Source organism: Balaenoptera physalus (assembly GCF_965194825.1).
Source record: "Balaenoptera physalus genome assembly, chromosome: 12".
Taxonomy (NCBI): domain Eukaryota; kingdom Metazoa; phylum Chordata; class Mammalia; order Artiodactyla; family Balaenopteridae; genus Balaenoptera; species Balaenoptera physalus.
Window position 1 is genome coordinate 85,875,271 of NC_138897.1, and position 24,677 is coordinate 85,899,947.

Here is a 24,677-nt window from a genome sequence, read left to right on the forward strand (position 1 = left end):
TTATTATTTTTACATTTTCAATTTTTACACTGTCAATGTTTATAAGTTTTACATTCTGCTTTTTGACCACAGCAATGATTTTACTGTAGTTCTCTATTTAAATTAATCCTATGTGAAGGTTACATTTTAACATCAGGAAGAAAATGTGAGGAAAAGATGGATTATTTAAAAGTATTTGGGAACAGCAAGATAGACAACTGGAGAAAAAAAAAAAGTTGAATTCCTTATAACAAACATCTGCATGACCTCTCCAAAAAAGCCCAGAATAAAGAATATCAAAAGAGAAATAAGAAGAAAATATTTGCAAGATCTACTACAAATTAATAAGGGAAAAAACCCAACAACCCAACAGACAAATGGGCAAAGATCGTAGAGAGTTCATAGAAAAGGAAATAGAAATGGCTTGTCAACATATGAAAGATACTCAGTCTAATTCACAATGAGAAATACAAACTAAAATGACAGTGAGAAAAGTTTTTCACTGATCTGACTAGAAGCTCAAGAAGTTTTGGTACTCATACTTTGTTAATGGACCATAAATTGGGGCATCCTCTTTGGTGGAAAATTGGCAATATTTATTTAAATTTAAAATCCACATTCCCTTTGATTAGCAATTCCACTTCTAAGAACTTATTCTTTGGATATCTGTATATACAGGTACAAAATGACACATGCGTAAGGATATTCATTCCAGCACAGTTTGTCATAGCAAAAGACTGCAAACACCATAAATGAGTTGGTTATAAAAACTACAGTCCATTTGAGTATATAATGGAGCCATTAGAGAGGATGAGATAGTTCTTCATGTAGTAATATGGAACAATACCCAAAACACACTATAAAGTTAAAAAAAATCCAGCGTTTATAGTTTGCTACCACTGGTGCAAAAATAAAAAAGAATATTTACTTCCATATACATAGAATATCTCCAGAAGGACATGTACAAAATTAGTGACACCGGTTGCTAACTCTAGAGAAGGGCCTGGAAGGGGAAGATTTACTTTTCATTCTCTCCCTTCCACTATTTTTTTTATCTTCTAAAATGTGTACTGTCTATCCAAAATGAAGAATGTAGTCTCTTTACGATGCTAAATAAATAGTAAATAAGTAATAAATAAATAAATAAATATCAGAGAGCAAACTTAAATTTAATGTTCACCACCAGTCCTTTTACAAGTTTCCCCAGTTCCTAATTCACTCTTTCTTCCTTCTTCCCTCCATCCCTTTCTCTTTCTCTCTTGCTCTTTGTTTCATCAATAGATTGGCTGGATTTTGTTACTGAGTAATTAAGAAGAAGCTTTTAAGAGAAGAAAAGGCTTGAAAATGTCAGCTGCCTTTATAAACTGAAGAGCACCTTAGCTGGGTCACAAATCCTTGGTTTACATTTTCTTTTCCTTAGAACTTTGTAAAGTTCTACTCTTTATCCTGGTCCTTGCCTTATTTTTCTGACATTATATCAAATCATTTGTTTGTTTTCTTACTCCTTCATTAGAATATAAGTTCCAGGAGGGCAGGAACTATCTTTTTCTTTGTATCACTGTATGATTTTCAGTGCTTAGAACAGTGCTTGGCACACAGTAGACAATCAGTAAACATTGTTGACTAAATGGTAGGCTCATTTGATTTGGCCCATCAAATAAAGAGTAAATCAAATCAAATAAAGATCCAAACATTTATTTCCAAAGAAGTTTTCTTCAGGTATATCTTTAAATATCTTCTGTTCCATGTGTTTTGCTTTCTTCTTTAGGAATAATAGGTTGGAATATATATCTCCACTGTCTTCCACATGTGTCATGTTCTCTATAATCATCTTTTGAAAATTTTCTTTTGCATTTAATTTTATTTCCCTAAGACTATCTACCATTGGAAACACCCTAAATGGGTTGGTTTATTATATTAGTTTGTTGCTTATGGTATGATTTTAATCTATATTTATTTATTTAAAAAATATACTTATTTGGCAGCGCTGGGTCTTTGTTGTGGCATGCGGGATCTCATGTGGGATCTTCATTGCCGTGTGCAGGATCTTTTAGTTGTGGCATGCAGGCTCTTAGTTGCGGCATGCAAGATCTAGTTCCCTGACCAGGGATCAAACCTGGACACCCTGCATTGGGAACGCAAAGTCTTAACCACTGGACCACCAGGGAAGTCCCTTAATCTATATTTAAATTTTTCTCTTTCGTTTCTTTCTTTCCCTCTGCCCATTTGTTTTTTATATCCTTTTGTTGTCTGTTGCCCTAAAATATCATCTTTGAATGCTTGTAGTATCTCTTCTTTGAGGTTTTTTTTTTCTCCTTAATTTATAGCCCAAATTTATAATTTTTTTCTCTTTATGGCAGTGCTGTTTGTGTCCTTTTTTTTAAATCTTTGTCTCCTTCAAAGTAATAAACATATTATCTGTGTTTCTGGTGTTCTGTTGTCTGTAGTCCATGTCTAGAATATGTGATGGCTCTACACCAAAAGAGAATAAGGTAGAGTCCATTGCCTTGTTGCTTCTGTCACCATATTGTTGTGGCCTGTTACTCACAAGAAGAAAAAACTTACTTCTGGGTAGAAAAACTAGTCAGCTTCAGACCTACTTCTTCAGGAACACTCAAAGCCAGAAAATAACAGAATAAGAGTTCTGAGAAAAAGAAAATGTAAACCAAGAATCTGTGACTTAGCCCAGGTGCAATTATAAAGGCAGCTGACATTTTTAACCTTCACAAATTTAGGCAATACAATCCTGAGTTTTTCTTAAAACAAACAAAGAAACAAACAAAAAAGTGCTGAAAAACACATACGCAGAAAAGATTAAAGTAACCTGAACTATTCTGTGGCCAATAAAAGATACTTATATTGTAAAAGGCTCCCACATACTTCACTGATATTAATGGAACACATTGCCTATGTATATAAAGCCTATAATAAAATGTTACATGAAAAGAGATGCTCAAAAATGCTACGTTTAAATCAGATGAATGCAGTTAACATGTGTGATGCAATGCTATGCAAATGTCTGTTTTATATGTTTATCACATATCTTCATTGCCTGATGATTTGACAACAACCTAACTGAAATCCCAGAGTTGGTATCTGAACCACTGGCAGTCTCTGTCCTGAAAACATTGCATTAAAGTTCATGCAGATATCAGTCACAGGAACATCACAATGATGACCAGAGCAAGGAGAAATATTCTTTGTCACAAGGCAAAAAGAAGGGGGAGAAAAAAGAAAAGGGGAAAAGATGGGGGAAAAACTTTCTGCGGGGAACATATAGCACATATCTTGCTACTTCTATGCCTAGCTACTATCTCTGGATAAATGACAAGGCAGTATGTTCTAATCCAGTTTGTCATGATGAGCTGCCACGGGAATGATTTACTATATTCCACTACAACATGACTTTAAATCCCCCTCCTCAAATATAAACTTGAAAAATTACCCGTAATAGTTCCACTGATGTTGGCCTTTCCTGAGGCATTTTCTGCAAGCAGTAATCAACAAATCTCCTAAAGGAGTCTGTCCTGTGTGTGCAAATACATTGAAAGAAAATAAAATCAGGGTCTGTAGAACATACTGATCACTTTAAATAATTTTCATCCAAGGGAAATTTTTATATTTTAGGAGATTTTTATTAAAATACTTTGGAATGTCAGGAGAACTGAACCATTTTCAAGTTTAAGGTATCTAAAATTAATTCTTTTGGATAATGCATGTGGACAGTTTCAAGTTAGTTAACATATATACATACCTTATTATATAAGCAAGGTCAAATCGTTATATCATAAAATGAAAAATACTATATTTATATACAACGGTTTTATATACATTTTTCTCTCCAAAGATAACAACACTCATAAGTCTCAAGCCTATATTCTTCATGACCAATTGGTAACTCTTCCATCACCCACAACCTATAACCAGCTAGTAAAACTTGAAGCATAAGGGACAGAGAACCTAGGAATATGCTTTCTGGATGAAAACACTTTCTCTCTTGAAAATTCCATTTTGTCTACTCTTCTTTGACAATGCCCTTTTTCTATAACTCTGTGACCCCAATAGTTAGCAAAATGTCATAATTTTCAGCAAGGAACAATATATCTTCTGAATAGATAGTATATGTTCTGTCTCAACACATTTATACGTATAGTAAAGAAAAAAAATGACAACTAGAAAAATAATGACATCAGAGAGGGTACTTTATCCTTGCTGGGAAGTGATAAGACCGAGGTGATCGATACAAAACCATCATGACTTAAGAGACCAGACTGGTTAGGAAGGTAGCAGGGCATGTACCTGGTAGAATTTCAATTCCTACACACATTAAGAACACAGTAGAAGCCATAGTGAGGGCAGAAATATAGTGTTTGTGTGTGTGTGTGTGTGTGTGTGTGTGTGTGTGTATAGAAAGTTCAGGCTTATAAAGCATCAGTGTCAGTTATCACAACATACAATGAAGGAATGAAATGCTTTCTAGGTCAGATATTTAAAGTGTAATTTAATGAAAGTGCCAAATACATATGGTGCCTTCTCTTAGAAATTTAAAGCAACAGCTCAGTCTTACCATTCCTTAGACTGTAATGTGGGGGAGTCGTTCTGGGCAATGTGATATAAGGCACTCATTGCATTCATGTTGAAAAGAGGGGGCTTCCGTTCCGCTGAAAGAAAAGAAACACGATAAAGCAGTTCTTGAAAGGCATCAGGCAGATGGAGAAATAAGGAACTATGAGCAAAGCTTTGCCACTAAATCAATAGCTCGTTATTATCCTCATGCCACATAATCCACTTATTTTAATCTCTAAGGTCGCTCAGGATAGCCATTCAGAAGAAGCTGCTTGTCATCTTAAAGTACACTGGAAAAGCTCCTAACAGAACCCACTTCAAGAGAGTAAAAAAAATTTTTCTTATCTTTCACATGTATCTTCAAAAGGCTGGACTTTGTTTTCCAACAATAGGTATGAACATCTTCGTGTGTGTGTGTTTTAGTTAAAATTAAAAATATGTATTCATTGAAAAAAATTCAGAAAGCAGAGAAGTAGAATGAAAAAAGGGGATAATTATGGAATGGAACATCTTAAACATCACTAACACAGTATGGGAGACAAAGTAATTCAATTCAGTAAACACCACTTGAAGGCACACCCAGGCCAATGAACTGGTACAAGTCAGGGTAGAGGGTAAAAAGGAGGTAGGAAAAGGAGGGTCAATGTAAGCAAGGTTTTGTCCACCCTCTTCTAAGGAGAAACTCAGTGAATCAGATACTTCTTAGTAGAAGATTTGCTCCATCCCAGCCCACCATGATCTCATGTTTGGAATTTCTATTGCTGTCTTTTAGTAGACTGCTCACTTGGCATGCACTCTCCTATTGCATTTATATAAACATACAAATCTTTTCTCTCAAAAGAAATCATAAGTTCTAAGAGCAAGATCTTATAACCCTAATACTCTTATTCTTTTATTTATTCTCTGGCATATGTAATAAGATATTATTCAAATATTAGGTGCTCCATTTGTTGACCAAAGGAAAGAAACAAGGTTCTAGTTCTGAGTACAGTTAATTTTATGCTATTTATTAGTTATTATGTCACAGAAGATAAATCACTATCTCATTCTACTGTGTTTATCCTAATGGATTCTTTATATAGTATCACTTTAAAATTCATAATCTGATCTCAGGTTTCATCAGAGCACCTTGGTTTTTAAGTAAAGATTCTCCTCTTAACCACTTTTAAAAAGGTGAATTCAGCTTATTCTATGCAATTCTAAGAAACATAACAAGAACTAAGGGCAGGGAACAAAAGTAACAGGGAAGACATTTTTACTCATAGAAGGAAGAACTTATGAAAAGCCAGAGTGCTAAAGCAAAGCAAAGCCAAAAACCCCCCCAAAACCCACAATGAATAATGTTGAGAGCAGTGAACTTTAAGCTATTAGCAGAGTTCCAGCAGAAGGCCACTATACTTATTTATCAGTGATACTCTGGAGGGGCCCCTTATAGTCTTGACTAAATGATCTCTGATACTTTTGAAATGTGACAGTCTCTGATTCCACAAATATTTTTTATTAACTTCTCAACAGGATACTTTACACTCACCAAATGGATACCACTGTTATAGGGACATGAACTGTTAACAAGTGGAAATTTGAAAGCTGCAGTGTGGACAAGGGGATTTTATAGCTGTTTCAAATGTAGAAGATGAAAAAAAAAAAAGGCTTAGGTTTATTTTATTTATCAGGAGGTAGATTCTAGAAAGTTTCTAGAGCATGGCCTTCTGACAACTTCAAATATTGGAACCATGTGGAAGTAGGAACTCATCATGTTACCATCAATGGATTCCCATGATTTTTAGGACAAAGTCTAGATCCTTAAACATAGTCTCCTGGTCTTTCCTAACATGACCCTGGCTACCTCCAGCACTTCATTCTGAGAATCAATGTTTCCCCCCTCTTCTCATGCATCTGTTGCTTCACTGAAAGAACCAAGTTCAGAGCCTTTCACACATGTTGCCTTCTCTGTCTGGACTCCCCTCTCACTTTTGTTCCCTGAACTTTACCTGGTTAATTCTTCCCAATCCTTCAGGTTTCACCTTAAATATAGTTGCATTTCTGCATTAATTTAATAAATATTTATTCAAGGCTTATTATACGCGTACAATCATTTCCTCAGGGAAGCCTTCTCTGACCTCTCAAGACTAGGTGTCCCATTAGATTCTGTCATTGCAAATTATATTTTAACTTTCTACCACCTATCACAACCATAACTAATTATATACGTAATTCTTTACTTAATGTATGTTCTGTTTGCTAAACTTCATGAGGAACAATGTCTATTATGCTCATCTTTGCATTCCCACTGCTGAGCACAGCACCTGGTATATATTTTGGGTGGCCCCAAAATACTTATTAGATAAGTAAATGAAGGTAAGGCAAATTAAGGCAAAGAAGAAAATCTGTCAACAAACAAAGACTCTTTGTGCAGCAAGAAATCACAAAAATGACTGAGGAGTGACTAAGTCTTGGCAAGGCTTACATCAAGATACTATGTGATGGCTTCAATCACTATTAGAAGGATAGGAACCCTCCCACTCATTGGCAAAAGGTATACAATTCGAGCTGCTTAGAAGAACACGAAATTGCACAGGAGAAACAGCAGGGAAGGGGAGCTAAAGAAAGAAGAAAATAGAAATTTAGAAAGGGGAGGATGAAGGAACAAAAACAACAACAAAACCCAATTCAACAGTAATAAGAAAGGTAGTAGCGGATTTGGAGCAGGAATGTGAGGTCTGTGAGTGGCAGATACTCTGTTGTGAACAAGACAGGAAGACAGCCAGCCACACTATGGGTGGAACAGCTCTAGTAGAGAATCATGAAAAAAGGCATTCCAAACATAGTACACAGCTCTATGGTCTGAGAAGCACTCGCTAAATACCAGTTTCAGATGGCCTCACCTATGTTCAAGTCCTTTGCTAGATGTACTAAATCTTCTGAGCCATAAATCTTCTGAGCCATAGTGACAGGGTTCATTGCTAAGTCAGCATACTATGGAGCAACGGTTGGGAAACTATGGCCTGTGGGCCAAATTCACCTAGCAGCCTGTTTTTGTAAAGTTTTATTGGAACACAGCCATGTCCATTCATTAATGTGTTGTCTATGGCTGCTTTCATGCTACAACAGCAGGGCTGAGTAGTCATGACAGAGATTATACTACTTAAAAGGACTAAAGCACTTATTATCTGGTCCTTAGCTGAAAGCTTGTCAGCCTTTACTGTAGAATATAATAGTCTGCATAGAAGCTTCTAGATAAGCAACAGAACAGGAACCGGAAGTGCTTTGAAGCTACCTTGTGATGTGTAAGCCATTTTACCTCCAAAGAAAGGAAAACGGTGAAAGCGTAACAAAGCTGAATTAACTAAATTAAAAGAAAAAAACCAGTGATTTACTTAATTTAAAGATAATAATCAAGTTTTTCTGAATGCTCCATGTATGTTTTATGAGATCAAGGTTCAGAGAAGCCTTTGGACACTGCTCTGCTTGGCGAAGCTCATGCTAAATTAGAGCACCTAGACTGAGCTTTATTTTAATAAAGAAGATCAGAGAGTACTCCATCTTTGGATAAATACTTCATGAAAAGGCAGATTTCTTATGAACAAATATGGTTGACAACCATAATAATTAATGATAATAATAATTGCTACCACTTATTGAGTTCCTATTACATGTCAGGCATTCACTTTAGGTATGTTACATATGGTATGTTATTCATAATTCTCACAACAGCTTGGCAAGATAAGCATTATTACTTCAATTTCCCAACAGAAGGAACTGGGGTAAGCTAGTCTAAATAATGAAACCAAGCCACACAGTAAGTGGCTAAATTGGGATTTCAACCCAGTCCTGTAAGACTCCAAGACTTGTCTTTTCACTAGACCTCAGTGCCTCTTCAATTATTCTGTGCATTTTATAATAGATAGTACTGGTATTTCAACATGAAAAAAAAAAGGAAGAAGAAGCTTTATAAGACTAAATATAACCCTGTCCCCTCAACAGCCATCACAACATTCATTTATTAACACAAACAGTGAGTGGCAATAATAATGTGGAAGAAGAAAATTCCAGGCAGAGAAACTATGTAACAACATTTATGTTTTTTATGTTTTTTTCTTTTTATCCCTTGGAGAATGCATCTCTGAACACAGTCAATTCCCTGTCAATGCTGATGAACCATTTGCCAGCTTCTACCGTGGTCTGTGCTGGTGAACTAAGGGTCTATAGCTTAAACAGAAGAGTGTCAGATTAACTTCTCTTGAAATAATCTCAAAAAATAAAATATCTGGGGCTTCCCTGGTGGCGCAGTGGTTGAGAATCTGCCTGCCAATGCAGGGGACACGGGTTCGAGCCCTGGTCTGGGAAGATCCCACATGCCGCGAAGCAACTGGGCCCGTGAGCCACAATTACTGAGCCTGTGCATCTGGAGGCTGTGCTCCGCAACAAGAGAGACCGCGACAGTGAGAGGCCCGCGCACTGCGATGAAGAGGGGCCCCCGCTCACCGCAACTAGAGAAAGCCCTCGCACAGAAACGAAGACCCAACACAGCCAAAAAAATAATAATAATAAATAAATAAAATAAATTTATTTTAAAAAAACAAAAATAAAATAAAATATCTGGTGACTGGACAATTTCAATGTCCAAGAAGCTTCCAAGGATGCATGAATTTAACTAGGTTTTTCAGTGGAAGATCAATTTATCAAAAGATAATTTGTAAAGCAGGTTTAACCACTTAGGGACCTTGGAATTTGATCCAGGAAAGAGAGAGACAGTGCCAGCAGCATTATCATCTTCCTGCTTTCTGATGACACCTCAGCGATTCAATGTACAGATTAGGGGCTTTTAAAAAATATACACTGTTATAACATATATATGGACTCTAAAAAAAAAAAATGGTTCTGAAGAACCTAGGGGCAGGACAGGAATAGAGATGCAGACGTAGAGAATGGACTTGAGGACATGGGGAGGGGGAAGGGTAAACTGGGATGAAGTGAGAGAGTGGCATTGACATATATACACTACCAAATGTAAAACAGATAGCTAGTGGGAAGCAGCCGCATAGCACAGAGAGATCAGCTCGGTGCTTTGTGACCACCTAGAGGGGTGGGATAGGGAGGGTGGGAGGGAGACGCAAGAGGGAGGGGATATGGGGATATACGTATATATATGTATAGCTGATTCCCTTTGTTATATAGCAGAAACTAACACAACATTGTAAAGCAATTATACTCCAATAAAGATGTTTAAAAAATATATATACACTGTTATAGAAGAGGTATCATAAGGAAAGGGGACAACACATTATTCAGGCACTATCCACAACTTTCACTGTAATTTCAACATTAAAAGTAAAATTTAAAGTATACTATCTGTACCTGGAATTTCATTAAACCTGAAACATACAGAAAACTTAGAAAAATCATTGCTTAGGTTTATATATGCAGCAGTTTAATCATCTTTCAGGTTAAAAAAAAAATACCCTTCTTTTATGTGTCCATTAACAAGATTAATGCCAAGGAAATAGAGATGTATAGTAAAGCTGTCAAAGAGGTACTTGTATGGTTTATTACACTACCAGTATAATAAAGTTTGAATAATTGCTGAGAATTTAAATGTCCTTGGTAACAATTTTATTTTATGAATATTAACTGAGCATGTACTACCATCCTTCTCTGAATCTAAGATGTCATTGACAACAAGATGCATCGCAATTTAAGGTGTACCACTATTTTATGTATAACTTAGAACAAAATGCTGCCAATTATAATCATAAAATGCTGTTGCCCGTAAAATACCTCCCAGTTTAAAGAGATGTTAAAATGTAAATTAAAAATTTGATGAGATATGATATATACTAGGATTGTGCTGATGATGCCTAACATTTACTGAACACATACTAAACACCAGATATAATAATAAGCACTTTAAGTCCACATTTTCATTTAATCCAGACAATCCCCATAAGGTAGGGGATCTTATTATGCAAATTTCATAGACAGTTAAAATAACTTGACCAAAGTCATACAACTAAAAAATGGCAGAGCTGGAATTAGAACTCAAGTTTATCTGACTATAGAGTCTGTGCTCTTAGGCATAATTTAATACTATCATCTATCAATTTGAAGGACTAGCTGTCGTGGAGGATAAGACAATTTGGGAGAAGGCTACTCTGTTCTTTGATTCAGTAAATCATTTTATAAAAGGCAATCAAAGTTAGGCTGATATAGAGAGCATGTTGTTATATATATTTCAATTCCTTTTTATAAAATGATAAAATCAGAAATTAAGCACATTTCCTCTCCTGTCTCAAGAGAGGAAATACTAAGGTACCTCCTGGGATCTGCACCTATTTTGCCAATGTCGACTGCTGTTTGAAACTCCAGTCATTACTACATCTACATAGTACAGAAACCGATGTGATGACAATCCTGAATCATCATAAAAGGGTGTGTGTTGTTTGCTCTATTTAATTAGGTTGGAAAGGGCAGAATCCATGTTATATTTTAGAAAGATTTTGGTAAGAAAAAAACTTGCTGAAACAATGGGTGGGCACTAATTAGTTGTAAGGTTCAACTCGGGGGACATCCCTTTAAAGTGTTGTAACTGAGGAGTTGCTATTATAGTTGCAGTGTTACAAGTAAAATTTTGGTTCACTTTAGAATATAAATGACAAAAATAGGAATAATCCTACATATGAATGCAATCAGCTGTTTTGAGCATTGATATATGCCAAGCACTATGTTAAACACTTTACATATGTTATCTCATTGAAGTGCGACAATACCTATGATATATGTATTGTTTTTTTCATTTAGATGAGAAAACTGAGGCTTAGGGAAGTTTAGAATATTGTCCAAGGTCTCATCGTCAGAATCAACACTTTACACAACCCCAGAAGGTGTCATTCACAGCCTAGACTATGAGAATGCCTGCTGGTGTTATGTGCAGCCACACATGACTGTCCTGCCAGCTAAGTGCTGGTAAAGCCAAGATTCAAATCCAGGGTGTATAATTGCTAACTCCATGCTACACAGAGAATAGTTTTTTGTTTTTTTGTTTTTCAAACCAAAGGAATGTACATTTATTCCTAATTTTAAAAAAGTTAAATTATTTGATATTTGAAATACATAAAAAATTTGCATAGTATTATAACAGACACCTACTGCTTAGATTTAACATTATTTTGTCATATTTGTTTCAGATATTTTCTTCTAAAAAAAAGTAAGATATAACTATTCCTCTTCTGCCCTCCAGAGTTTACTATCCTGAGATGGTATCTCTTACATCTATGTGATATTTTATTAGTATATATATGCTCATAAATAATATATAAAATTGTTTATAAAGCTTTCATAATTGGCGTCGTACTGTACCTAACTCCAGCGACTTTGTTCATTAACTATTCAATGTTATGATTTGAGATTTACCCATGATGATACATGTAGATCCAGTTCATCATAAGAATTTGGTTGTTTCCACCATTTCTTGCTTCTACAAACAAGGTTGCAGCCTCACATATTTTCCAGTGTACGTGCATAAAATTTCTAAAGTGTATACTTACAAGTGAAATGTTGAGTCACTGACACTCCTCCTCATCATCCTTACCAGATGTTGCCAACTTGCCCTCCAAAGTGGTTATACCAATTTACATTCCTATTACCGGATGTTGCCAACTTGCCCTCCAAAATGTTTATACCAATTTACATTCTTATCAATAGTGTATGAGAGTTCCTGTTTCTTTAGCAGCTTCTCCAAATTCATTAACCTTCGACTTTAAAAAAATTTTACCAGTCTGATGTGAAATAGTTTTAACTTGCATTTCCCTGATTACTAATGAGGCAGAGTATCTTCTCATCTTTGTTGTCCATTTAGGTTTTCTTTTCAATGTTAACTGCTTGGTCATATTCATGCCCATTTTTCTACTGGCTGTTTATCTTTTTCTTTTTGGTAAAGAAATTGTGAGAGTTTTTTATAGATTCTGGGCCAATACTCTGTTGGGTAGATATGTTTCAACTACCTTCTATCAGTCTATGCCTACCTTTTAATTTTTGCGTTTTATATAGCTTTATATTTTAAAGTACTAAAAGTTATCATATTTGTCATTATTTTTTAAATATTGTTTAGAAAAATTCTTCCCTATACCCATAAAGGTATACTCCTAGAATAATATAATATTAATTATACTTACATGGTGCTTATTACATGCCAGGCCAGGTTTTAAGTACTTTATATTTATTAATTCTTTAATCTTCATTATAATAGCACCTACTTCATGGGATTGTTATCTCTATATTATAGGTAAGGAAATTGAGGCATAAAGGATCTTTTCCCAAAAGTTTTAAAATTTTACTTTTGAGTATTTACCTAAAATCTGGAATTTATTTTTGTGTATGGCATTTGCTAGAAATTTAATTTTGGCTTTTATCATATAATTAACACATTGTCTCATATTATTAATCAAAGAGGCCATCCTTTCACCACTGATCTTTAATGTCTTTTTTGTCTTATACCAAAATCCGACTTATAGACGAGTCTGTTTCTAGGTATTCTAGTCTGTTCTATTGACCATATTGATTTAATTATTATGGTTTGAATTGTGGTATAGTGATTCTTCTGTCCAAATTCTGTTTCTTCAGAATTGTCTTGACTGGTTTTGGCCCTATGAATTTTAGGGCTACCTTGTCAAATTCTACAAAATATTTCTGGAAGTTTGTCATGAATCCTTTTTAAAGTATGTGACTATTTCTGCTGAGTGCCCCCCGAAATCAGTATTAATAAGATGATTTTTTTCTGTATGAAACAGAGAATAACACAATATCAGAAACTAAAAAAGAAATCTACCACCTCAATATCCATTAATAGAGGACCAGTCAAATAAACTATGGTATATCCATATAATGGAATAACATAATGCCAGTAAAAAATGAAAAAGTGTCTAAGTTACTAATATAAAACAGTGCTCCAAGATGGTATTAAGTGAAAAATCAAAGTATAGAACCAATTGTATATGTTAATTTAGGGGTAAAAGGGAATATAGTAAGCATATATACATATTTCTAGAGTCGTCCCTCAGTAACTGTGGGGGACTGGTTCCAGGACTGCCCCAGAATATAAAATTTGTGGATGCTTAAGTTCCTTATATAAAATGCCATAGTTTTTGCATATAACCTAATCATATCCTCCCATATAATCACCTCTAGATTACTTATAATACCTGATACAATGTAAATGCCATGTAAATAGTTGTAAATACAATGTAAATAGCTGCCCAAAGAATGGCAAATGCAAGTTTTGCTTTGTGGAACTTTCCAGAATTTTTTTTTCCCAAATATTTTCGATGTGCAGTTGGTTGAATCCATGGATATGGAACCCGCGGATATGGAAGGTTATATATTATAAATACACACACACACACACACTAAATAAATAAATACATACATACATATATATAATATATATAAAAATATACATATTTGTAAAGAAACTCTGGAAGGATATACAAGAAATTAATAACAGAGGTTCCCTGTGTGTGTTCACAGGGGTGGGGAAGGAACTGTACGAATAGGGCCAGGGGTAGAAGAAGTCCTTTCACTGCCTAGCTTTTTATATTTTTTGATTTACAAAACACATGAATGTTACTTATTTTAAAAAATTAAGTAAATATTCTGTTTCCTCCTTGTTTTTTTTTTTCTTCACTAACATCTCTTTAGTATTAAAAAAAAAAAAAACAAACTGTGTATCTTTATCATATGTTTCTTTGTTGGAAGAGGTCAATGAAGCAACTGGAAATGCAATACAAACATATCCCAAGTCATCTCTGTAGGCCAAACATTTTAGGGAAAGAGAAAACTATACGCTGAGAATCAAATTGAACTTAGAAATCCTTAGGACAAATTTGGATAACAATATAGAAGAAATTAAACAAAAAAACCCTATATTAAACAATATAGAAGAAATTAAACAAATTTAAAAGCTAGACAAAGGAATTTTTTAAATGGATTTTTAAAAAACTAGACATATTTATGTAAATTTTAAATAAAAAATCTAAATAAAGGCACTGTTGTGCTGGAGCCAGCTCACACCGGCTTTGAAAGGTTAGCTGTGCATACCTTTCTCCAACTCCACATTTAGTGATTCAAACTGATAACTTGAAATTGGCTATGGTGGGGATACTTACACCACAGAATTTGGCAAATGCTACAAAATGCTCCCCCTCGCCCCCCAGGGGGGTCACTGGTTAAATTTACCAGTATACCACTGGATAACGGTAACTTTAAGTTATATTAAAGTTCAAAATATGCAACCAGAGGATTGAGATTCTGTGGTATGTTAGACAATTTTAGATAACTGCAACAATATTTGGAAGACAACTTTAAACCTGGGGGTATCCCCTAATATGAAGTTTTCTCTGGGGTTGCTCTCTATATAGGTCAGTTTTTATTCATTTTATTTTTGGCTCTGTTGGGTCTTCGTTGCTGCACGGGCTTTCTCTAGTTGCCGCGAGCAGGGCTACTCTTCGTTGCGGTGCGCGGGCTTCTCATGGCGGTGGCTCCTCTTTGTTGCGGAGCACAGGCTTCAGTAGTTGTGGCTCGCGGGCTCTGAGGCCGCAGGCTCAGTAGTTGTGGCGCATGGGCTTAGTTGCTCCGCGGCATGTGGGATCTTCCCAGACCAGGGCTCGAACCCATGTCCCCTGAATTGGCAGGTGGATTCTTAACCACTGAGCCACCAGGGAAGTCCCAGGTCAGTTTTTAGAGTCCAATCTTTAATAAGCCTACTATTACTTTTGCTATTACTTTTTAGAGTCCAATCTTTGATAAGCCTGCTATTACTTCTCCAGATTTCCCTTATACAAATAGGAATGTAAATTAAGTAATGAATATTACTATGAAGGACATATATCATCACTCATGGTATGGAGAATGGATATTTTTCAAATATTAATTCTAACTATTGTATATTCTTATATTTGTTAGCTGCTATATCTGCTCAAACTCTTTTTCTTAACTTAATATAGCAGAGAAAAGCAATCTTATGATGTTATACCAAAGCATAGAAAAAATATCGCAAATTCACATTGCCTAGCACATATATAGCAGTAACTCATTAAATAATCACTGGATAAATGAATTAACAATCATAATATGGAGTGATTCTCAAAAGTACAATGAAAACAACTATTTACTCACCCATTTCAATACAAGTGATCCCAAGTGACCAAATATCAACTTTCCCATCATACTGTCCTTCATCCATAGCTAAGATCACCTCTGGAGCCATCCTGCCAAACATAACGTACAAAACTCAAGTTGCAAATTAAAAACAAAATTCACCTGATAAAGTGATTCAATAAAATAGCTGTTTTGGGGCATAGTCTAAGTTTTATCTGATAAAGTTATAATTTTCTTACACAAATAATTTGAAAAAACACTATTCAAAATATAAACAATACACTCAGTGATTTACATGAAACAATACATTACTTTCAACAGATCATGGTTCCATCATTTACTATCCTTTGATCTTGGCTATGTTACTTAACCTTTCTGTATATCAGTTTCCTCATCCATAATATGGAGAGAATTTTATTAGCTACCTCAGAGAGATTGGTAAAGGATTAATATGTATGAAACACTTAAATAAACTACTTTAAACAACATGAAGAATACTTTATGCAATTACATAAAGCAATATAATCAGATATTCAAAGATGTTACAAGTTAAAAAACAAATAAACTGGCTATAATAATGGATATTATTTTGTTTGTCCATAATGGATTTTCATTAGGAGGGTAAGGGCCATATAGTTTAATATGCTTTGTTCTCTATTAGTGTACGTAAGTAGTTGCTTAATAGATGCTATTTGATGATAGTGGAAAAATATTCAAATAGTAGCTGATTTTTTTTAGTAGGCAAGTAATTTTCCAGGGGTATAAGTCATTCTCCAAGATACAATGAAATTCCAATGTATCTATGAAAGGAAGGAAAGGAGTCTTGAATAGAATGGGGTGAAACTTTAAGTCAGAATGACAAGTGAGGTAAAGTGTCAGAGAATTCAACAGAAACAAGAATCTGGATTTCTTTCACTGAAAGGTAAAATTTATGCTCATTGGCTACAGAAGGTTAAAGAAACTACCTTGTTCTCGCCTAGAGACTCTGCCTGAAGAGAAAAGTTCAAAAGAAACTTCAAATGAAGTCTAAAACCTGAGCTTGGTCAGTGAGTTGATAATCCTACTCAGTTTACACACAGTGACATCAACCTTATTTGAACAATTTAAAGTCACTGGAAATTTTATACTAAGTCTGAGTGTTTCTTTTTTGCTAGTGAGTTTTCTATCCTTCCTAATGAAATCTCATTTGAGACACATGGTTAGACACTGTCAAAAAAAAAAAAAAAGAACCAAACAAAACCAGTGCTATGAGTCCATCTTGTTTATATACACATATTTTAAAACTATGCCATGTTTTCTAATTCCACATACCAGTAAGGTGTGCCCACGAAGGAGTTGGCAGGAGAAGCCATTGAGGCAGATCCAAAATCAGCTAGTTTCACCTGACCTGGCTCTGTTAGAAGAATATTTCCTGCTTTAATATCCCTATAGGAAAAAATAAGAGGGTTAGAAAATTACTTTTCAGTTTTGATTATGGAATAGGTCAGAGCATGCAATTAATAAGACAAAAAGTTTATTAAAAAAAAACCTTGCTCAGATAGCCAGAAGGGGATTTAGTAATTACTGCATGTTGTAAGGGGGCCCAGATTCCTCGGTGTACTTACTGGTAGGTCACAGTAATTACTAAAAGGTAGAGCTTTCTTTAGAGCGAGGGAATGCAATGAGAAAAAAGGCAGACATGGCCGACAAGGAAACCTACTCAGTGGCTACACTTACAAAATCATATTAACTGCTGAATCCAGTCACCAACAGTATTGCTTGTGCTGGGGGAAATTGGCACAATCTGTAACTGCCTTTTTTTTTTCTCTTCCAAATTTCATGACATTTTTGGACTCTAAGCAAACCTTCAATGACTCTGTATCAACTACCTACCGATAAACCTCAACTACACACATACCTTTTCTTTCTTGCCTGTGACCCTTTCTCTCTGCCTTTAATTGTAACTGCAACTCTAAGGCATTTGAGGGTACATGTTATAGAGAAGGTGTTATTTTAAAAATAACACTGTACAGTAAAAAGAAGACCCTGAAAGATCAAAACAAACAAGGATTAGGGGTTAGGAAACTGCATTTCTATTGTATTATTACAAAGAATCTCAAGTGGTTACTACTAAAACTACTAGATATTTTATGCAGCAAAAAGTTTAAAAAACATGATTTAAAAAAATGTAATCTTCAGTATGAAAATTTGGAATGAAAAGATGTGGATGTACTCCTTATTCTCTTTAAAAAAGGCATGAGGTGTAATGAGTACTAGGAACTAAGAATTGTACAGTGATGGGCAATGGAAAGATAAAGCAGAGGGAATGAGGAAAACACGTTAAGTTGAAAATGAAAGGTTCAAATGCTCCCAAAATAACTTTTCCAAAAATCTTCCCTTGAAAATTCAGTTTCTTTCCTCATGAAGACATTAGGCATTGGCAGAGAGAACTAAAAAAAGCATTATTTATTTCTCGTACAACAGAAAATATCTTTTCTCTAACCCTGGCTTGCCTTTTAAAACAAAACAATAAGAATCTGAATTTATTTTTAAATAAAGAGCATTCTTTAAAAGTTTTTTTTGTCTTTTCAACTCTTTTTACATATTAAAAAAGATAAAGTGTAATACAGAATAAAACATTAAATTAATGTGAAAATTGAGGTAATAAAGGCACAGAAACCTGAACTGACTTTTATAAACAGGAGCAGGCAAAACTGTCATAAACAAGTTGGCATTCAGTAATGACATCTTAATACCAAAGACAGATAGATAGATAGATATATACACACTTTAAAGTTTATACATATATATACTTTAAAATTGTCAAATCCGTAAATTACAGTTAAATTAATTTTATCAATATTTATTAGACATGGTTACGTTCATTCTTCATTCTTATGAATAAGCCAAATTCATGGCAGGAATTTTGGTCTGCCTATCTTGAGGGAGTTCTGCTTTGTGGTATGTACCAGTAATTGTGATGGCTACTCTAGGATGATTAAAACAGAAGCAAAAGGGGAACCTATGACTTAATAGTTTCATTTCTTCCTAGTAAATGTAAATTTTTTTTTCTTCTGTTTTTGAGCCATCTCAGGTCCTTTATGCCTATCTCATATTCCACTACTTGGCCACCATTCATTAAAGTAACAGTACTAGAAGTTCTTTACTGAGAGAAGGAAAAATTGGTAACAACATCTTTGTTAAGAAGTTAGTGGGGGGAAGTAGGTTGGAAAGAGGAGATTGGGGCTGTGATAAAGAAAATGTAACTTAGAGGAAAGCCTTGGACTAGGAGTTAGAAAATCTGAGTTTCAATCTTTATTACATAAACGCTAGGAAACTATGGGCAAGTTATTTAAATCTTTTTAAGTCTCAGTTTCTTCATCTACCAAAATGAAGACAGTAATACCTTCCTAAGTATCTATATGGACTAAAGAAATGCAAAAAATGTAAAATTGGTAAAACAGCATATATTTACATGAGATTGACTTGTTATTTGCAACAGGAAAGGGAGAAGAACTCAGCTAGGAAATAAATATATGCAAGGAAGGCTAATTTTCTTTCCTTTTTTTCTTCACAGTATCAAAAGGTTGCTGGGCTCTTCTTCAAATTTCCCTGCAACACTATGCCTGGAGAATAGTTACCTACAGAACAGAGATGATATAAGTCTTTGTGGTTATATGGGAGAGACCAAGAGATAGAAACTAAATTCGGGCAACTTTACTCTTTACATCCAGAAGCATCAGCAATCTATTTGCTTCCCATAAATTCTTAGGCACCCTAAAAACTGGAGCATGCACTAATTTTCAAGGTTCCTTGAAGAGACAGTCCTGTAACCGAAACGAAAATGTAACTGGCCTCTAATCTTACCTATGAATCAATGCATGAGAATGTAGGTAGGCTAGCCCCTGCAAGGCACCGTGAGTAATGGCAGCAATCTCCACTTCCTGAAGTGGTTTTTTATGAACTGAGGGGAAAAAAAAAAAACCAAAAAAAAACCAGGAATAGATGATCAGTTTCATTCCTATTTTTATTATATTATACAGCTATAGCAGGCTGAATTACATACTATTTCTTAAATGACAATTTGGGAACATGTTCACCTAAATACACAGGATATATATTTTCTATAGAATAACAATAAATAATCAGATAACAGGAAACTGAAGCATAAAAACAAACAAACCCCTTCAAAATAAAATAAAACAAAGCCTGATATTCACTGCAAGGAATTGTTAATTTACTTGTCAGTTGCAAGTCAAAGCCACACTGATTCCAATTGGCCAGGCCCAAATTTACCAGTCCCTCTGACATTTTAAGTGTCTAGAGTGTTTTAGGTTGCATTATTCTCCTCTGCCGCAAGCCATGTATAAGTACCCCTTCTAACTACAGGTTTTCATTATTTGTGAAAGCAGCTAATAAGCAATTTCTATTCAGAGATCATGGATAATATAAGAAAGTTTTTTGGGTTTTTTTTAATGTAAATTTTAACTCAGTCTCTGGTTATAACAGCGTCTGCAGAGAACTGGGTCAGTCAAGAGATGTGAAAGGGTTAAATATCAATATAATTCGGATACCGATACCATCTACCTCTGTTTCATACATACACATGAATTTGATGTTTTTGGCTACACATACTACATCACATGACCCAAACATTTTAGTAGTACCTGCCCTGGATGGGCCATGAACTAAAACAGCGGGAGGGCTGCTAATCATTACTCAGATACTTTCACCGACATTGCAGAGATAGAGTCTGCATGGCTTATCCACATAACCCTTAAGTCTAAGTCATTAACCATTTAGTTTGCCCAAGGTGTGCTTTAATACAGGAGTAGACAACATTCTGGTCAAGGTAAAAAAAGAAGGGGATAGTGCTTTTATCCTTACCTTCTAACAAATCAGAGGCTGAGCCTAAGCAATATTCCATCACCAACTGTAACAGATTGAAATAATAACCAGAATAATGTAGGTTAATAAGAAACTGCTAAAACCAACCAACTAACCAAGGAACTAAGAATACTAGGAGAATAAATATTCTGATTTATCTGAACCTGTTATTGTTATTTCCTATTTGAAATCGGAATTTCTGTTTTTGTTATTTCCTATTTGAAATTGGAATTGGTCTAAGACAATATGGGGATTGTATTTAAGGAATTAAGGTGGCTAGGTTGGAGTATAAATTAAATTTTGTAACTTGGAAAGTGGCAGCCAAATAAATGAGCCAGTAAAATCTATACTGGGAATTATTAGTTAAATAATACAAACAAGTAAGCAGTAAATTCCCTATTTTCACATTTTAAAAAGTTCTGGGACTTCCCTGGTGGTCCAGTGGTAAAGAATCCACCTATCAATGCAGGGAACGTGGGTTTAATCCCTTTTCGGGGAACTAAAATACCACATGCTGTGGGGCAACTAAGCTCTTGCGCCTCAACTAGAGCCCATGCGCCCTGGAGCCCGCGTGCCACAACTACAGAGAGAAAACCCGCACACCACAACTACAGAGAAGCCCGCGCGCTGCAATGAAAGATCCTGCATGCCTCAGTGAAGATCCCGTGTGCCACAACTAAGACCCGATGCAGCCAAAAAATAAAATAAAATTGAAAAGTTCTAAACAAGAAAACATAGAACTCAATCTGAAGATGTATCCTGCTATATATTATTACATTAGCTTGACTCCCTGAGAGATGGAATATTTCAATTTATATCTTAAAATATTTCTAGAACAATACTATTACATTAATATTGATATTTATTGGGTTTGCAATGTTGGGAGGCTTTTGAAAAGCAAAAATGAGAAAACTCTTTCTTTACTCTCATCTTAGATATTTTAGGCATTCCAGATTACTACTAATTTATAGCCAAGGTCAGAACTGGAGTGCTCAGTGACCAATCTCCACACATATACACACAAGCACACACACTCCTACAAATTATTATTTTGTTATTCTAAAAAAACACAATATGCTTATTATGAAATACAAATTTCCTATAATCACATAGACACAACTACTATTAACATACTGGTTCCTTTCATTAAAAAAAATAAATGTGAAAACATTTATGTATTATGTACCCTGCATTACTGGAATATTTCAGAAGGATATGAGATATAATATTATATATTATATTATATGTCATATATTATTATAATATATAATTGTACATAACATAACATACATATCTTATATTCTTCTGAATTTATTCCAGTAGCAAGGTACACAATACATAATATATCATATATCATACATATATATTATTATATATAATAAAGATATACATCTACATTATTAAATTTATTATATATTTATAGATGTAATTAAATATACATAATGTATAATTATTCCATTTCTGGAATAATCTAAAACAATATGAGAAACTTAAAAGTTTAAAGTTTAGAAACTTTATTATAGTTTTCTGCTTTACATTAAAAGTAAGCAGATTCAGGGCTTCCCTGGTGGCGCAGTGGTTAAGAATCTGCCTGCCAATGCAGGAGACGTGGTTTCAAGCCCTGGTCTGGGAAGATCCCACATGCCGCAGAGCAACTAAGCCTGTACGCCACAACTACTGAGCCTGCGCTCTAGAGCCCGCAAGCCACAACTACCGAGCCCGCGTGCCACGACTACTGAAGCCCGCACGCCTAGAGCCCATGCTCTGCAACAAGAGAAGCCACGGCAATGAGAAGCCCGTGCACCGCAACAAAGAGTAGCCCCCGCTCGCCGCAACTAGAGAAAAGCCCGTGCGCAGCAACGAAGACCCAATGCAGCCAAAAATAAATAAATTTATAATTTAAAAAAAAGTAAGCAGATTCAGAAACATTAATTTTACTTCTTATTGTGAAATGAAAGAGTCCACATAAGTGAATATTATAATGAACATTAGCCTTTTAGGTGCACTATTATTCTTTTTTCTTCAGCTTTATTAAGGTATAATTGACAAACAATATTTTTAATCAGTTTTGATGGAAACATTTCTCAACTGTATTACTTAATTTTCTAATTTCTTTTTAAAAATTTTTTTTAATTAAAAATTTTTTTTATTTGTTTATTTATTTTTTCGGCCACTCTGTACGGCTTGCAAGATCTTAGTTCCCTGACCAGGGATGGAACCCGGGCCCTCAGCAGTGAAAGGACAGAGTCCTAACCACTGGACCAGCAGGGAATTCCCTCTAATTTCTTAAATTATATAAATTAATACACACATATAATTTCCTTAAACTGAGTATAAGGAAAATGAACATAGAACTTTAGAACTGACTAGAGTATGTTTATAGTTATGTGTCTATTTTTGAAATTACATATTAACTCTGTATTTCTGTCCCAAACATTCTTTTCCCAATTATTCCATAACATGAGGGCACCTGAGCTGTGGCTGGCTGTTTGCCCTTGAAAATTAACAGCTCTAGTTGCTCTGCTTTTAAATTGTTAGGTCTGCTTTCTAACTCCCCCAACTTCTTCCTAAGGTCAAATTAGTTATGGCTATTTGTGTGCATGTCTCCAGCAGCTTTAGTTCTATGAGTTCCTTCTAATTAGCCTATCAAATCCTTATAGACAAAGACTAGGTAACCAAACTTATTAGCATTCTATGTAATCTAAGAGTAAATAAGAGCTCGGAGGATTTTCTGAAGTTTTGAAACACATGAGATCTAGCACTTGATTTTGTTAACATTTATTCTGCCTGCTCAAAATCCCTTTCTTAAAAAAAAAAAAAAAAATCCTTTTCTTGACTCCTTCAAGACAGCTGAGATTGCCAGAGAACTGATTTCCATAGAATGAGATACTCCTCTTATTAATTTCTTCTGCTCAGTACAGAAGCAATGGCTCTAGATATCTTTAAGAATTGCTTGAACAGAAAGGTTTATGTTTAACCTTTGATATTCTATCTGGGAACAAAAATTCCATTCCCTAATTGGAGATCATGTACAGGAAAGGACTTGTACATTGGTAAGTATTCAATAAATGATAGTGATATTGAATACTTTAAATTGGAATGTGCAATCCCATAAAGTACAAGGTATAGCATTTACTTGTTCTAGACAATGTCTAATGTGCTAACCTAAAATCAGAAACAAAATCATGTAAAATAAAAATATAGTAAGATAGAGTGGAAAAAAAGACCATTGCATTTTAATCATAATCTAGGCTCTGTTTGGTAAAAATCTTAGACAGCGATGGTAATATCAAGCACAATTCCAAATTTGGGGGGAATTGGAGTAGGGGATGAGAAATGACAAAGATAAAAATTCTAGGATGAGAATAAAAGGCACTGCTCTTTACTTTTGCAAATAAATCATTATAAAATGATGTTAACTTTTCACTCTCTCTTCATTGAGTGTTTAAGAATAAAATTTCCTATAGACTAGATGTCATGCTTAAACTAATGTATACCACATGGCACACTCTGAAGTAACAAATGTTAAATACTGATAACAAAAATCAAATGGGACAGAAATGGGCTGATAATTTTACAGACCAACGAGATAATAGAAAAAAAGGAAAAGAAAAAAATTTTAATAGGAAAAAATAAAAAGATAATAGAGGTCCTCTTACTTACCCAGGCGGTGTGCTCTTTCAAGTAACAACCTTTGTATTCAATAGTATTAGGATGCTTCAATTGTTGTAAAAATTTGACCTCCTTAAGAATATCTTGCCATTTCTATTTAAGTCAGAAAGAAAATATCATAATTTTTGAACGGAAAACAGTATTTTATTTTCAAGTATACATATAAAATAGTCTTTTCATTATTTTAAATGGACAAAGAGAATGTTTAATACATGAAGAAGCAATTTAAACTTGCGTTATTTCTTGTTTTAGTACATATAAATTAAATCAATCACCAAATATATTATAATAAATCCATTACACTAATCCATGTTCTATTCCACAAAATAGTTGATTGAGGTAGAATATTAGGAACATTTATTATATGCTCCACAAGAAGGGAAAAAAAGAACTGTGATAAAGAAATGCTTAAAGAACTTTGTTTCTACTGTCAATTTCATATT

The 24,677-nt window shown here is 34.5% G+C and overlaps 1 protein-coding gene across 6 annotated transcripts in view; it reads right to left on the reverse strand.

The window, feature by feature from the left end:
• The window catches only part of TAOK3 (TAO kinase 3), a 178,217-nt gene that overhangs the window by 46,444 nt on the left and 107,096 nt on the right, over positions 1-24,677 (reverse strand). For 4 of the 6 annotated variants that reach the window (XM_082416789.1, XM_082416787.1, XM_082416786.1 and 1 more), the window contains 7 exons: positions 24,226-24,327; positions 20,563-20,608; positions 19,543-19,639; positions 17,008-17,121; positions 15,715-15,806; positions 4,547-4,640; positions 3,425-3,506 (listed from right to left, as the gene is read on the reverse strand). In XM_082416789.1, the coding sequence (XP_082272915.1) occupies positions 3,425-3,506; positions 4,547-4,640; positions 15,715-15,806; positions 17,008-17,121; positions 19,543-19,639; positions 20,563-20,608; positions 24,226-24,327 (627 nt within the window). Of the gene's footprint in view, positions 1-3,424; positions 3,507-4,546; positions 4,641-15,714; positions 15,807-17,007; positions 17,122-17,593; positions 17,722-19,542; positions 19,640-20,562; positions 20,609-24,225; positions 24,328-24,677 lie in introns of those variants that run through there. The other 2 variants (XM_082416791.1, XM_082416790.1) reach the window with 2 other exon arrangements.